At 37.2% G+C, this 14,700-nt stretch overlaps 1 protein-coding gene across 3 annotated transcripts in view; it reads left to right on the top strand.

Annotated features, from left to right (window-relative positions):
• Positions 1-14,700, top strand: part of DPY19L1 (dpy-19 like C-mannosyltransferase 1) — a 97,912-nt gene that overhangs the window by 14,488 nt on the left and 68,724 nt on the right. For all 3 annotated transcript variants that reach the window (XM_081244983.1, XM_081244984.1, XM_081244982.1), the window contains exons 2-6: positions 1,400-1,424; positions 2,067-2,154; positions 5,338-5,475; positions 8,387-8,507; positions 9,189-9,282. In XM_081244983.1, the coding sequence (XP_081101109.1) occupies positions 1,400-1,424; positions 2,067-2,154; positions 5,338-5,475; positions 8,387-8,507; positions 9,189-9,282 (466 nt within the window). The remainder of the gene's footprint in view (positions 1-1,399; positions 1,425-2,066; positions 2,155-5,337; positions 5,476-8,386; positions 8,508-9,188; positions 9,283-14,700) is intronic.

Below are 14,700 nucleotides of genomic sequence, written 5' to 3'. Positions count from 1 at the left end.
GTATAATGAAAACAAAATTTCATGGTTATTAGCAGGAACAAAAAGATGTTAAACTCCCAGGAAAGACTTAATAAGAAATACGAGTTAACTATGTATTATGTATTAGCTCTACTGATAGGATTTTTGTCGACGGCAGTTGAAAAGAGAGTTGAATAATTGAAGTTATATATCATGTTTATGGATACTAACATATACATATATATTATAAATATGTAGATTCTTCCCATATTAATTTATGAATGAACTCAAAATTATAATCTCTAAGGGATTACCAAAGTATAATGTGATAAGTCTTCAGTATGATAAGGTGGTATTTACATTCTATGACAGAAGAATGATTTATTCAGCAACATGAGAGTTAGATCATTGAGAAAATAAAGCCCAGATTTTATTATGGTGGTGTGAAGTCTTTAAAGGTAAAAACCAAAAAGGGAGTGGATAGTAGATTTGTCAACAAGAAAAAAAAAATCAAAATTTCAAAAGGTCAAAGTACCATGTACAAATAAATATCAAATGACAAACCTAGTTAAATATTTGTAGTTTCAATGATCTGGAAAGAGTAAGTCTTTTTCTTTTGTAACCATTAGTATCTTCTAGGTAAAATGCATTTTTTAATTTTTAAAAATATAAATACTTCTTTAAAAATAAGACAATAAGATCTGAGCTGTTTGTCTTTCATTTCTAAGAGTACTTTATAGTTCATTTCCTTAGTAGTTATTTAATCAGAAGCCTGCAATACAGTAAATCTTGTGACACAAGGAAACTGAATGGTATTTTCTGGATTCATTTTAATGTGTTCTTTGTACTTGTACAGAAAGCAAACTATTGATCCTCATATGAGACTGGTTTTATTACTAGCTTGTTTTCTCTCTCTTTTCTATTTTCCTTCCCCCCTCCATCTCCTTCTTCTCTTGTTTTAAATTTGTTTAAAAAATAGTAAAATGTATTATAGAAATTCAGATATTGCAGCATATATCAAAAGTGATAGTTCCCTCTTTTTGTCCATCCCCAGTCCTGTTCCCTGAGGTCACCATATTTCTTTATTCTGTTGCCTCTCACCATTGGTTCTATTCGCTTTGCAGTTGAGTTTGTGGAACTTTCCATCCGAGGGTTTCTTACATAGTTGTTGGCAAATAATAGCTCTTCATTTATTTTGTTGAATGAGTGTATGAATGAAAATCATAGATATATGCTTAATTCTTTTATAATTCAGTCTACTGGTATTTTAAGCAGAGACCTGGGACTTCTTTTGAAGAGTCCTTATTCTTTGCCCAGTCCCTAAGAGTTCCAAGATTTACAGTTCCCAAACTTTACCATGATTATCTTTGTAATGCTTTTCTGTAGGGTGAAAACATTTTTTAATGCAAAAATAATAATTTACATTTCTTTTTTCTTGCAGCTGCCTTTGCAGCAGTGTTGCACTGGTAAGATTGTTTTTCTCCTATGGTATATTTTATGCAGATGTTTATAGCCTACCAAACAATTTCTCATATATATATGAATAATTTCAGTTTAAGGATGAATGTATATTATTACATGCAGCACACTAGTCTGAAAATGTAGTTTAATTGATAAATCAGAGCCAGAATAATGCAATTTTTTAATAAAAAAGATCTATTATTAAAGAGGTTATATTTGAGACTCTCCTTCCCTTAACATTAATATAGTGTTCATGTTGAGAGGAAGATTCATTCTTTTAATTTTCTGGATAGAAAGAAATATGAATTTCATAAATCAGACATTTCTGAAATGGTAACCCAATGACATTTATAGTTTAATCTATAATTTTATTTTACTTGGCTTAAAACATCATTATTCTGGTTCATTCTAATTTTAAAATCTAATTTGAATTAGATTTTAAAATTCTTATAGAGAGAAAGTTTAGTAGAAATGTGAGATACACTGAGTGGAAAAACAAATATGCATACCATTGTGTTTGAGTTTTATCACAAAATGAGCTGCAAATATATAGATTATTATTATTTTTTTTGCTTTTAGAGTTTCTTTTAAAATTATACTTAGTATAAGTTTCAACACTGTTGCTTTGTTACTCTTTTGTTTTACAGGAGCCATATCACACACCTCTTTGAAAATGATCGTCATTTTTCTCACCTCTCAACATTGGAAAGGGAGATGGCTTTTCGCACTGAAATGGTTAGTTTTCATGTAATATTTTATTATAGTAGTTTAGTAATCTAAACATTTTAAGCTTTTCATCCTGGAAGTTTTCAACGATGTTCCAAAGTAGGAAGAGTAGACAACTCCCCCTACCCATTCTCCCAGCTTCAACAACTGAGGACACATACCCATTTTTCTGTCATCTACATCTTCACACACCCATCTCTTTTTAAAGGAAACCTCAGATATCGTTTCACCTGTAAATATTTTTCGTATGTGTCTCAAAAGAAAGGACTTTTTTTTGTTAACCACAGTATCATTGTCACACTTGAAAATAATGAACAGCAATTACTTAATATCATCAAAGATCAACCAGTGTTTAAATGAACTGGGGGAATGGGCCTTTAATAACCATAATTCCTCTGTAAAGAAGAACTTTCCCACGATACTTATTTGGTTTGTTTCTCTGAGGCACACTTCACAGGAAAGACAGGAAAATGCTTGATTCTTTCTTTTTATTACAACTTTTCAGAAAAATGAGTTGGTTCCCTAGCATCTCCTAGTGGTGACCAATGGAGTTCTGTTGGTACTCCTTTGGAATACCATTATGGCCTGATAGATTTTAACATTTTTTTTTTTTTTTTTTTTTTTTTTTTTTTTTTTTGCGGTACGCGGGCCTCTCACTGTTGTGGCCTCTCCCGTTGCGGAGCACAGGCTCCGGACACGCAGGCTTAGCGGCCATGGCTCACGGGCCCAGCCGCTCCGCGGCATGTGGGATCTTCCCGGACCAGGGCACGAACCCGTGTCCCCTGCATCGGCAGGCGGACTCTCAACCACTGCGCCACCAGGGAAGCCCTTAACATATTTTTTAAACTTACCTGTCTTTAGCTGGTGAGAGCCCTTGCAGTTCTCTCTGTCTCCTTGCCATGACCTCACTAGTATTCTGTAGCTTCCTTACTTGATGGTACTACAAGACATTTTCTTTCCAGACCTGGAATCATCCAGATTTCCAAGGCGCCGTGATTCCTTTCAGTAGCACATGGTATTTAGAGACCACAATTTTGGTTCTAGAGGTGCTCACTGATAATATTTTATATTAGATTGGCCATTGTGTCTAGGCCTTTTTAGTAAACAGAATTAGGAAACAGTTTTTTAAAAGGAGAAAATAAATTATTGATTTATATTTCTAAATTTAAATTTAGTTTTAGGTGGTTTTTACTTTTTTGATATTAAATTTGTATCTTTTCTGTTAGCTTGAGAATCTTGGTTTCAAATTACTTATACGTGAGGAATAAAAGTATCAGATATTATTAAAAATGATTACTGAAAATAATTTAAAACTTTCTTGCAGTTCTTTTTGACTTTAGGATATATTCCATTAGGGGTGTACAGTAAAATTACTATTGATATATCTTAAAGTTGTTTGAAATCCTCTCCCAACTAGATAAATAATTAATTCTTCTTCTTCTTTTTTTTTTTTTTTTTTTTGCTATTTAGGCATGTAAAATTTTTTGTTTTTAAATTTTAATTATATAAGATATTTACATGGTTCCAAAATCAAACCTACAAGGTAGGTTGTAGTTTCCTGGGGCTCTCATAACAAAGTACAATAAACTAGGCACCTTAAAAGAGCAGAAGTTTATACTCTCACGGTTCTGGAGGCTAGAAGTCTGAAATCAAGGTGCTGGCTGTCCCATGATCTCTCTGAGACTCCTTCCTAGCTTCTCATGGTTCTGGCAATCCTTGGCTTGCATTGAAGGTACAGTCACTCCAATCTCTGCCTCTGTCTTCATGCAGCATTTTCCCTTATGTCTCTGTGTTTAAATTTCCCTGCTGTTATAAGGATACCAGTTATTTTGCACTTAGAGTCCACCTAATCCAGTATTACCTCATTTTATTTTGATTACATTCGCAAGGAACCTATTCCACATAGGTCACATTCACAGGTTTTAGTGAACATGAAATATTGGGGGACATTATTCAACCTAGTACAGTAGGAAGTATTTAAAAAAACAGTGATATGAGAGCTAAATGCCATGGTATCAAGAACCATTCTTTTCCTTTTCTGGGTAGGCAAATCACTTTGATATTTATAAACCTTAAGGTGAGTTTAGAGTTTGGTAGCTAATGGTACTGGCTACCAGGGGAGCTCTAGACAAAACTGTATAGCAGATGGAATTGGTTCATCTGTTTTGCCCTGTGCTGCCACTTCTGCTCCCTCATAAGGCTTCTAGTACTTGCTTGTTTTTTGTCCCATGTAGTATTCCAACCTTGATATCTTTCCTAATTAGCATGTCAAAGTAAAAAATTATTTTCCTCAAAATGGGATTACTACCACTGTCCCTCTCTTCCACCCTCAGAGCCCTGGTCCTGCAGGGTACTTACTTACCTTATGCTGAGCTGAGAAGAAGGAAAATAGTCTGTAAAACTAGCTGGCATCTGAATGTAACTTATATGTAATACATCAGTGTGTAGCCTTCCTAATATATTTATATTTTTACATATAACTCTGGAGGAAAGGCGGCTGATAGTACCATTTTGAGGATTCAAATAAGCATTTAGGGGGAAACGTTTTTGGCCGAGGATGATTGCTTGGTTCATGGTAAACTTAGGTTCCATAGTAAACCACTCACTCATCCTGTTCATGAGATAGCCTTTACTAACACTTCAGTTAGTATGGGTTATAGGGGTTTCTTAAATGAAGTGTGCTGTCTGAGTTATATTACTTTTTATTTTATTTTTAATTTTTTTTAATTTTTTTTTTTTTTTGCGGTACGCGTGCCTCTCACTGTTACGGCCTCTCCCGTTGCGGAGCACAGGCTCCGGACGTACAGGCTCAGCGGCCATGGCTCACGGGCCCAGCCGCTCCACGGCATGTGGGATCTTCCCGGACCGGGGCACGAACCCGCGTCCCCTGCATTGGCAGGCGGACTCTCAACCACTGCGCCACCAGGGAAGCCCTATATTACTTTTTAAATGTTGAAACTATTTTTGAAGCTATTTTTAGATCAATTGTTTCAATTAAGACAAGGTTATACTAAGATATGTAAGTTTTTGCAACCTGAGCATTTATTAGTGATCAGAAACCTGTGAAATTAATTGTAGCTGTTACTTTTTTGATTGCTTTATTTTTCAAAAACAGTATATTTACGTTTTTTTTTAAGCTAATAAGAGGCATAGTGATTATGTACTTTTAATCATAACATGTGCTTATTTCAGGGACTATATTATTCCTACTTTAAGACTATTGTAGAAGCACCCTCATTTTTGGATGGAGTATGGATGATTATGAATGATAAGCTGACTGAATATCCCCTTGTTATTAATACATTAAAAAGGTTCAATCTTTACCCTGAGGTAAGATACTTTTTCAATTGTGATTTTTTTTTTTTACTTTTTAAAGTATTACTTATATTAAATGCTGATTCTAAATCTAAGATGTAATTCAGTATATTAAATTTTATCTTTTTTAAAGAAAATGTGTATCTTTTCTTGGAAAGGAATATGGAAAAAAGATCATTATTAATTTTGGGGGTCTTTAACTGCTTTTATGGGAATGATTAGTATGATTGCATGGTTTACAAAGTATGAAAACTGTCTAGATTTGGTATGTTTATAGGGATTATAGCAGAGGAGCGCCATTACTTGTACATGTCATTTGCCAAATAATGTTTCTTCCTTATCTGGGATTCTTCATTTAATTGAATGCACTTTTCCCCTGTGGGAGTGGAAGAAAGGAGCTGAGATAGGAAGACAGTGGTATCAGTAAACTTTGGCCTCTCCTTCACCATCCCTCCTTCATTTGATGCATCCCTAAACATTCTCCAGGACCAACCTGAGATGTAACTTCCTCAGTGACTCCTCCTTGAGGTTCTCCTGTTAAGTGCACGTCCCCTGGGCTCCCCCTTCTTAGCATGCTGATGCTGCTAGAAGGCGTGCTGCCTGATGCCAGGGCCATGGTCTCTGTGGGATCTCAAGCCCGGGCTCAGTACCAGCACGAAGCAGGGCTTTTGGTCATTTCCCATTGAGTGAGTGGAGTCCAACTTCCAGATCAACTGAGTTAGCCTGATTGATTAGTAAGGCAATAGAGATAGAGGAGATAGAGACCAATAAATAATCACCAAAGTACTTATTGAGTACTTTCTATAACCATGTACACATTTACTTTTACAGCAATGGGATCACACAACACATAACATTTTTTTATAAGTGCGGAGCACAGGCTCCGGACGTGCAGGCTCAGCGGCCATAGCCCACGGGCCCAGCCGCTCCGCGGCATGTAGGATCTACCTGGACTGGGGCACGAACCCGTGTCCCCTGCCTCGGCAGGCAGACTCTCAACCACTGCGCCACCAGGGAAGCCCTGTCTTTTAAGAATATTTAAAACCATCTTCCTAAGTCATCTTTTCTTCAACAGCATCATGTTTTATGGCTGTATATACAATCTACCATTGTTTATTTAGTCCATCTTTTATGAAAACTTTGGTTGTTTTCAACTTTTAAAAGATCTAAAGCTGCAATAAGCATCCTTGAAGTGAAATCTTTACATATATTCTTATGTTTTTTAAACTATAAATATGTTGATGTGGAACTATTTAGTTCAACAGAATATATGCTTGAATGATTTTGGTACATGTTGCCAAAATGCTTTCTAGATAGGTTATATTCCCACTAGCAGTTTTTCTGAAAATGCTTGTTTCCCTGCGTCCTTGCTAATTTCATAGGCTGAAAAAAGTTAAGATCACATGAAGTATATTGTTCATTGCTGTATATATGTGTGTGTATGTATATTTTATTCAATGCTATATCTTAAAATGCATTTTCACTTTTAAAAATAATTGCTTATTCATGCCCTTTGTCTATATTTTTATTGATATTTTATAAGAGCTCATTTATTATATGCAGGATGTTAATACTATGCTATATGATAAGATATTTTCTCCAGCTTTTTGTTGTCTTTTAGTTTTGAGAATGTATTTTTTCTGTTCAGATATCATATCTATGAAGCTTATAGATTTATGGGTTTTATTCATTCATATGTAAAAAATCTTCATTCTTAATTGTTATAATTACGTTTTTGAGATTTACATTTTTAATTTATCTGGAATTTGTTTGGATGCTCAGTGTTGGGGTAGGAATCTAACGTTATATTTTTTCAAAGTGGTCTTCTGTGTAACCTGACACTTGGATGAGTGGTCCGTCTTCTCCCGGCTTCTTTATTATATCCAGAATTATTATACATATATGCTTGCATCTGCTTTTGGACTTTGTGTTCAGTGTTACCTTAGGTTGAGGTCCTGGGAAAGAGGAGATCTGCACACAGGAAGTGTATAGGGGAAAGCCCTTGGGGGCAACATCTGAAGGGGGATGAAGGAAGTAGGAGGAGGAGGAGGAGAGCTGAGCTGTGATGCAGTCACAACAAAGGCCTCAGCCAATCCCCTGGGAAGCTCTGGAACTGGGATGACCCTGCAGAGTTCTCCTACCTGAGGCAAGGGCCCCTGGCCTTTATATCTCCCCCTGTTGAGTAGTTAGACATTGGATGCAGTTGCCCTTGGGAGGAGGTATGACCTTTAGTGAATTTACTCTCTTCAGCAGAGGGTAGCTCCCAGAGAGGGACTCAACTGGGAGCTGTTGGCCACCAACCCTCCCAGCTGCTAGGGGAATGAGTGCCTCAGCCTTGAAGGGGGATCTGGGTGGCACTCCACTGCCTCCACCATGGTTACTTTGATCTGTCTGGCTATTCTTGTGCCAGCATCACACTATTTAATTATGTAAGTAACAAATTTTGTTATCTGTTAGGACATTTTCTTCAGTTATCTCCTTTTTGTCATTTTTCCATATAATACATCTCAGTAGACACTTGGGATTTTGCTTAGCATTGTGTTATGTTTATGAATTAATTTGAGGAAGAATTCACATCTTGAAAAATTAGATCTATTCAGGAAGACAGAGTATCTTTCTATTTGTTCAACTCTTCCTTTATGTCCCTTAGTCGAGTTTTATAGCTTTTGAAAATTACAGATTTGCATATTTCTTGTTATATTTTATTCTTACCCATGAGAGGCCATGCACTGGTGAAGACTGACCAGTGAAGAATCTACACAGGGGATTGTGAAGGTCCTTTTACTAGATTTAAAGGGACCCAAGTGGATGGTACAGGAAGGGAAAGTTTGATAATTATCAAAATATCTCAAAAATATTCTAGTAAGGAAACTGTTGAGGATAATATTTTTTCTTATGGTGTCTCTCTTTTTTTAAAAAAAATTAGGTAGTCTTAGCCAGCTGGTACAGGATTTATATCAAAATAATGGACTTGATTGGTATTCAAACCAAGATATGTTGGACAGTTACCAGAGGAGAAGGACTCAGCCCTATTGAAAGCTGTGAAGGCAAGTTTCTATGATATTGTCCAGTTGTCTGTTGCAGCATAATAAATTTCCTGCAAACTTAGTGGTGTACAGCTTCTGCACGTAGGGAATTTGGGCAGGGTATAAGATGGTTGGTTGGTTTCCACGATGTCAGAGGACTCTGCTAGACTCAAATGGCTGGGAAGACTGGAATTAACTTGGGGCTACTTCACTTACAGCCAGAATGTAAGCACCTGCATGGTACTTGTACCTGCAATGCTGGGCCCAGCTGAGACTCAACTGCGACACCTACATGTGCCCTTTTCATGTAACTTGGGCTTTTGTGTAGCATAGTACCTCAGGATAGTTAGGTTTTTCATGTGGTAACTCAGGGGTCTAAGTTGGATACTGCATGGTGTCTTCTGTATGGCCTCTGCCATGGTCTATTGAAGCAGTCACAAGCCCAGCCAGACTCAAAAGCAGGGACATAGACCCCATATCTCTACAGGAGGAGTGTCCATGAATTTGCAGCCATGTTTTGAAATCACAGTAGCTACTACTCTGCTCTCATCTATGTTCCACACTAGTGTCATGTGTTCATATGGGAACCAAGGCAACCATTTAATATATATGGCAACCATTTTCAAAATAAGCACATTTTAATGTAAATTGCCAGGCACATAATTTATAGTTAGAGCATGTTTTTTTCTTTTTTTTTTAAAGGATTGGGAGATCCTGCTTGCTTTTATGTTGCTGTAATTTTTATTTTAAATGGACTAATGATGGCATTATTCTTCATATATGGCACATATTTAAGGTAAGACTATTCATTTTTAATGTGTTTATAATATTATATACTAGAATAGTAAGAATAGTGAGATAATGATTGATTTATAGTTCAGTTTTATAACAATGTCATTTCTAACATATCTATTTGTAGATACGAAATTATTTCCCATTTGAATGATTTCATCATTGGCATAGCTAGCCAAATTTAAAATAATTTTAAAGGTTTAAGTAGAGCAGGATGGGGATATTTGATAAATATTAAATATTCATAGGCATTTGTACATAAGCAGTATATACTGTTTACATAAAATATAAGGGAAAGAACCACTCATTATCAAATGGTGTTAATGACTATTTTGCTGATGTTAAATAGAAACATATTCTATACAGATATTTAATATCTGACCTCATTTACTTCATAGTTGAGCAACATTTCTAAAACTAAAAGATAGACAAATTTTCTGAGTTTTGTATTTCTGTTTCTTTTTTTTTTTTGACCATTCCTTACATTACTTGCTTGAACTATTTTACCTTCAGAGTATCTTTAGAATTTTCTTTTTTACTTCTTACTGATTCTTTACGGTACAGAAGTATAGCGTATGTATGTGATTTTCAATTTGGGTTAATGAGTGTGAATCTGCTATTATTCTGTTATCTTCCTTGCTTTGGAAGTGTGGCATTCTTAGTTTAGTGCCTCAAAGAGTCTATTGCATCCTAGCTCAGTGTTTGAGTGTATAGCAGTTGCTTGATAAATATTTGTCAAATGAGGAAGCTATTAGAAGATCAACTCAAAATATATTTGCATAGAGATTTAAGATACTTAGAGCAAAGTCAGAAATATTAGCATCAAAGAAAGTTCTTTTAATTATGTAACTGGGGGAGACCGAAATGAAAACTCATGATTAAAAGATGATGTGAAAATTTTTGCTTTTGAAACAAGACACACAGAAATAACTTAACCAGAAGTATCTGATCATCAGGAGAGGAGGCTGACTTGAAGGAAAACAAGGCCAGTGTGCCTTGTCTCATGAGAAGCCAAAGTTAGATGAGTTTGAGGGGATCTATTCATTTTGCTAAGTACTGCCGAGCTGTCTTATGGATAGCTTTATTACATTTGGGAAATTAGATTTTAAGTAAGAGAAGTTAAAACATGGAACATGGCATTATTACTAAATTGCTAATCTATAGTTATGCTGTTTTTTAATGGAAAGAATTTCTAAACATTTATTAAAGTAAACATTCAGTATCATTTTCATATAATGCTTGCTATAACAACTGTTTCAGAGGCTGAAGGCACAATATCTGCCGCAGAGAATATGAGGTTCTAGTTTTGGTTGAGGGATTCTTGGTGGTTTGGGCCCTGGCCTGAGATTTTTTAGTCCGCAGACAGCAGTATGCTCCCTACATGTTCATTTGTTCAGTCAGCACATACAGTGCATACCAAGTGGTCTCTTTGTGAGACTGTGTGTTTGGGTTCTAAGAGCATGGTGGTGGGGTGAGGTGCCAGATGGCAGTGGTGGTAGGCGTGTGTCAGTAGAAGATAGATAGCAAGGATAAAGTGCTTACAGTTCTGGAGGCAGGAGAAATTTGTTCTGTGTGGAGCAGTCGATTTAGCTCCGCCTTGGAGGGTCAGAGCATTTTGGATAGGTGGAGGAGAAAAGAATCCCAGGGAGAAGCAAAGGTGGAAAATCTGGGATATGGAGGGGTTAGCAAGCAGATCAGTTTTACTGGGACGCAGATGATTGAGGAGGCGTTGTGGAAGATTAAGATTGGAGAAATGAGTTGGGCTGGTTGATGAATGACCTTAATGCCAGGCTGGTTTGAAACCTCTTTCAAAGCAAGTGAAGGAAATCAGAAATTTGACCAATAGAGGAACAGGATTCAAGCTGAGCTATGATCTCATGTGACCCTTGACACCCACCTGCCCCCAAAGTCAGCCAGTGACTACTTCAGCACAGAATCTGTCAAATTGCAGGGCTTTACCTAGGGGATTTTAAAATCAATTTAGTGAGTTAGGCCCAGCAACTTTTTTACATGAAAAAGAGAAGAATACAAATGTAAAAAATGAAGTATACCATTATAAAATAGGTGTTATTTAGAGAAACTTATGTTTGTTGCTTATTGTATATATGTGTGTAGACATACATGTGCTGAGTTGTGGTGTAAAGTCTAATTTCTTATTGTAGTTTTCGGATTAAAAAAAAAATCCATAGACCATTCACTGCTTAGGGTAGCAGGAGGGAGTGACTTTACCTTAAGAGGATTTGGGTCTTTCCAACTAGCTGTCTCTGGTTCTTCTCCCAGCTCTGAGGGCTGCATCCTGTTTGAGCTTCACCCACTTTACTGCTTTGTGCCCCAGCTGGCCCCTTTGATGTTGTCCGACTCTTGTACCTGGTGGTCTACCCTCTGGAGCTGTGCTTGGATATAGAGACCCCATTAGTGTCACATATTTTCTTTTCCCTAAATAATGTCTTTAGTCCTGTCCAAACGCACCCTAAACTGTAGGATCATCCACCCATCCCCAAATGACACCCAGTTCTTGTGCATTGTGGAGCCACTTGTATTCTCTTGACTGTTGCACTGCACCCTGGGGGCCCAGGTGTGTAAATTATACTCCAGTAGTGACCCTGGTTTATAATATGTTGAATCAAGTCTTCTGTCACTTTTTCTATCAGTTTTTTTCATTGCATTTTTAAGTGTTCTTGACATGAGTATTTTTAGAAGTGTCCAATTAGAGGTAGTTCTTAATGTTTTCTTCCTTGATTGTTAGGTTTGTCACCCTTCTAATTTTATAAAGTGGGATAAAGCTGCAGACTTCTTAACATGTAGGTTAAGAATAAAGAGGAGGATATCTTCAATTGAGTTTAGAATCATTTTTATAAATTGTGTTTCTATTGAGAAATAAAAGTTGATATTTGTTTAGCAGATTAGAAATTTATAGGCAGATTGAGTATGATATTTTAAAATCCAGAAGTATATTTGTTTTTAAACTATATATATATATATATATATATATATATATATATACACACACACACACACACACACACATGGGTTTTCTGAAGTCAAATAAGCCAGTTCATTTCACCGGAAATGGAAGTAGAAGGGAAAATAGAAGACATAGCCAAATGGTGAAATGGGGCTGGGCTGTCAACCTCTGACTTAAGGAGATGAAGTGAGATGTTTTTGCAAACGCAACCTATTTCTGATGTACCTTTTTGTCTGGAATTCTCAGGATTTTGATATTTCTTTAAAACACCTATTGTTGATTGTTTTCTAAAAGCTGTGTTGTGAAGACATAGTTACAGTTATTTATTTCATAAGATACCCTGGTTATTTCTCAGTCACAGACTAACAGTTTCTGGAGGCCAGTTTCTCAAGACCCTGCGTGTGCAAGTCTCTGTTCTGCCGGGGAGAGGGAACGTAGGAGAGTAGTTAGTAGGCTGTTAGGAAAGTCCCCATTGCTTCCTTTGAGGGGAATTCAATACATTCCTGAGGAGAGAAATCTCTTATTGATAAATGCAAGCTTTTCTTGTTGGACCTGAAGGGCAGATATCATGCAAGTAATATTAATCCTTTTGTTCTTTGTCATTCAGTTTGATTTTAGTATTATTCTGGAGTGTGGGATGCTTCTTCACCAGTCCACTGTGCATTGTTAAGTAAGAGTAGATTGGATGGTATGTATAGCTATTAATATTTACCCTGAAGCAGTGGTGTGCTGGTAAATGTTTAACAGCCAACTCTCGGGAAAAAATATACATATACCTAAAATTTATTATAAATTTTATTGATATAAAAGATGTGTACAGGGCTTCCCTGGTGGCGCAGGTTGAGAGTCCGCCTGCCGATGCAGGGGACACGGGTTTGTGCCCTGGTCCGGGAAGATCCCACATGCCGTGGAGCAGCTGGGCCTGTGATCCATGTCCGCTGAGCCTGCGCATCCGGAGCCTGTGCTCCGCAACGGGAGAGGCCACAACAGTGAGAGGCCCGCGTACCGCAAAAAAAAAAAAAGGATGTGTACAAATAATAACAGAGTTTCTAAACAGGATTTTTTATTTCTTTTTGGAAATAGCTCACCAGAAATACTCTGACTGGCTCAAATAAAAGAAGGAGTGTGGTACTGGGATACAGAGGTCTTGTGGTATTAGGGACAGGAAACAAAGTATTTGGGCCTCATGAAAACTGAAAGTGGGAATTTGAAAGCCCTTTTAACCAAGGAGGACTGTCCTCTCCATATAAACTCTCTCTCCTTCCCTCCTTCTACTCCATGTGTTTCCTGTCTCTATTACTTCTGATAGAGGTGTCTGTCTGGGCATGTGTGTGTCCCAGAAGTACATGTATTTCCCCAGTTAATTGGTTTCGTCCTTTTGCCTTGCTTTGAAATTCAAAGGAAGTCAAAACAAACTTTGTTTTTTGAGGGTGAATATTTCTATTAGTGGAAAATTAATTTAGGACAGAATTAGTCCCGAAAGAGGGATGTCCATTTGAAGATGTGTTTTTGTTTTAAGGCTCATCCCCCTGTTGGTGTTACAGAGTTCGTCCCTAGTTGCTACCACGTAGTTATTCTTTATTTGTCACCATCCTTCAGTCTGTCTATCTTGGTTCCTTCCCTTCTGCCAAGGAATATGTGCATCTCTTACCTTTCCCTCTCAAAGGACAAAATTGAGGCAAGATTTTTTAATTGGACTACCCCTTGGGTATCCTTGTCATCCCCAATCTAATCTTTAAAATTCCTGTTCCTTCCTCTACTGCAATCTGGTCTCACCAATGGTGAGGATGTGGTCCCATCCACCTGTACCACCTGCCCCTTTTACAGTGATTACCTGGCAGCCAGCCAAGCCATTCTTTTGTTTGGTTTTAATCTAAGGATGGTAAAATAATGCATAAAACCACTCAAGGTTTTCATGGAGAAGTGCTGTGAACAGCCTATAGGGACTCTGTTTCTGTCTTTTTGTGCTTAATTTTCTCTTTAGTCTCTTTATGGCTGCCACCATCTTTAGAGTTTCTACACCTCTCATAAAAACTGTAGCTGAAGGATGGACAAAAATTCCTTTCCCACAATTCTTTTTTTTAAATTAATTAATTAATTAACAAATTAATTAATTAATGGCTGCGTTGGGTCTTCGTTGCTGTGCGTGGGCGTTCTCCAATTATGGTGAGCGGGGGCTACTCTTTGTTGTGGTGCGCAGGCTTCTCATTGCGGTGGCTTCTCTTGTGGAGCACGAGCTTAGTTGCTCCGTGGCATGTGGGATCTTCCTGGACCAGGACTCGAACCCATGTCCCCTGCATTGGCAGGTGGATTCTTAACCACTGTGCCACCAGGGAAGTCCCTCCCACAATTCTTAAGACGAGAAATAGAGTAGAATCATTAAAGCACCTGAGTTTGAGTATGATTTTTAGATCTTGTAATAGAATCTTTGAGCCCTTTTCCATTCACTGTTCTACT

The sequence above is a fragment of the Mesoplodon bidens genome (assembly GCF_964165515.1).
Source record: "Mesoplodon bidens genome assembly, chromosome: 9".
NCBI classification, from domain to species: Eukaryota; Metazoa; Chordata; class Mammalia; order Artiodactyla; family Ziphiidae; genus Mesoplodon; species Mesoplodon bidens.
Note: the sequence above shows the minus strand (reverse complement) of the source record. Positions and strands in the feature narration are given on the sequence as shown.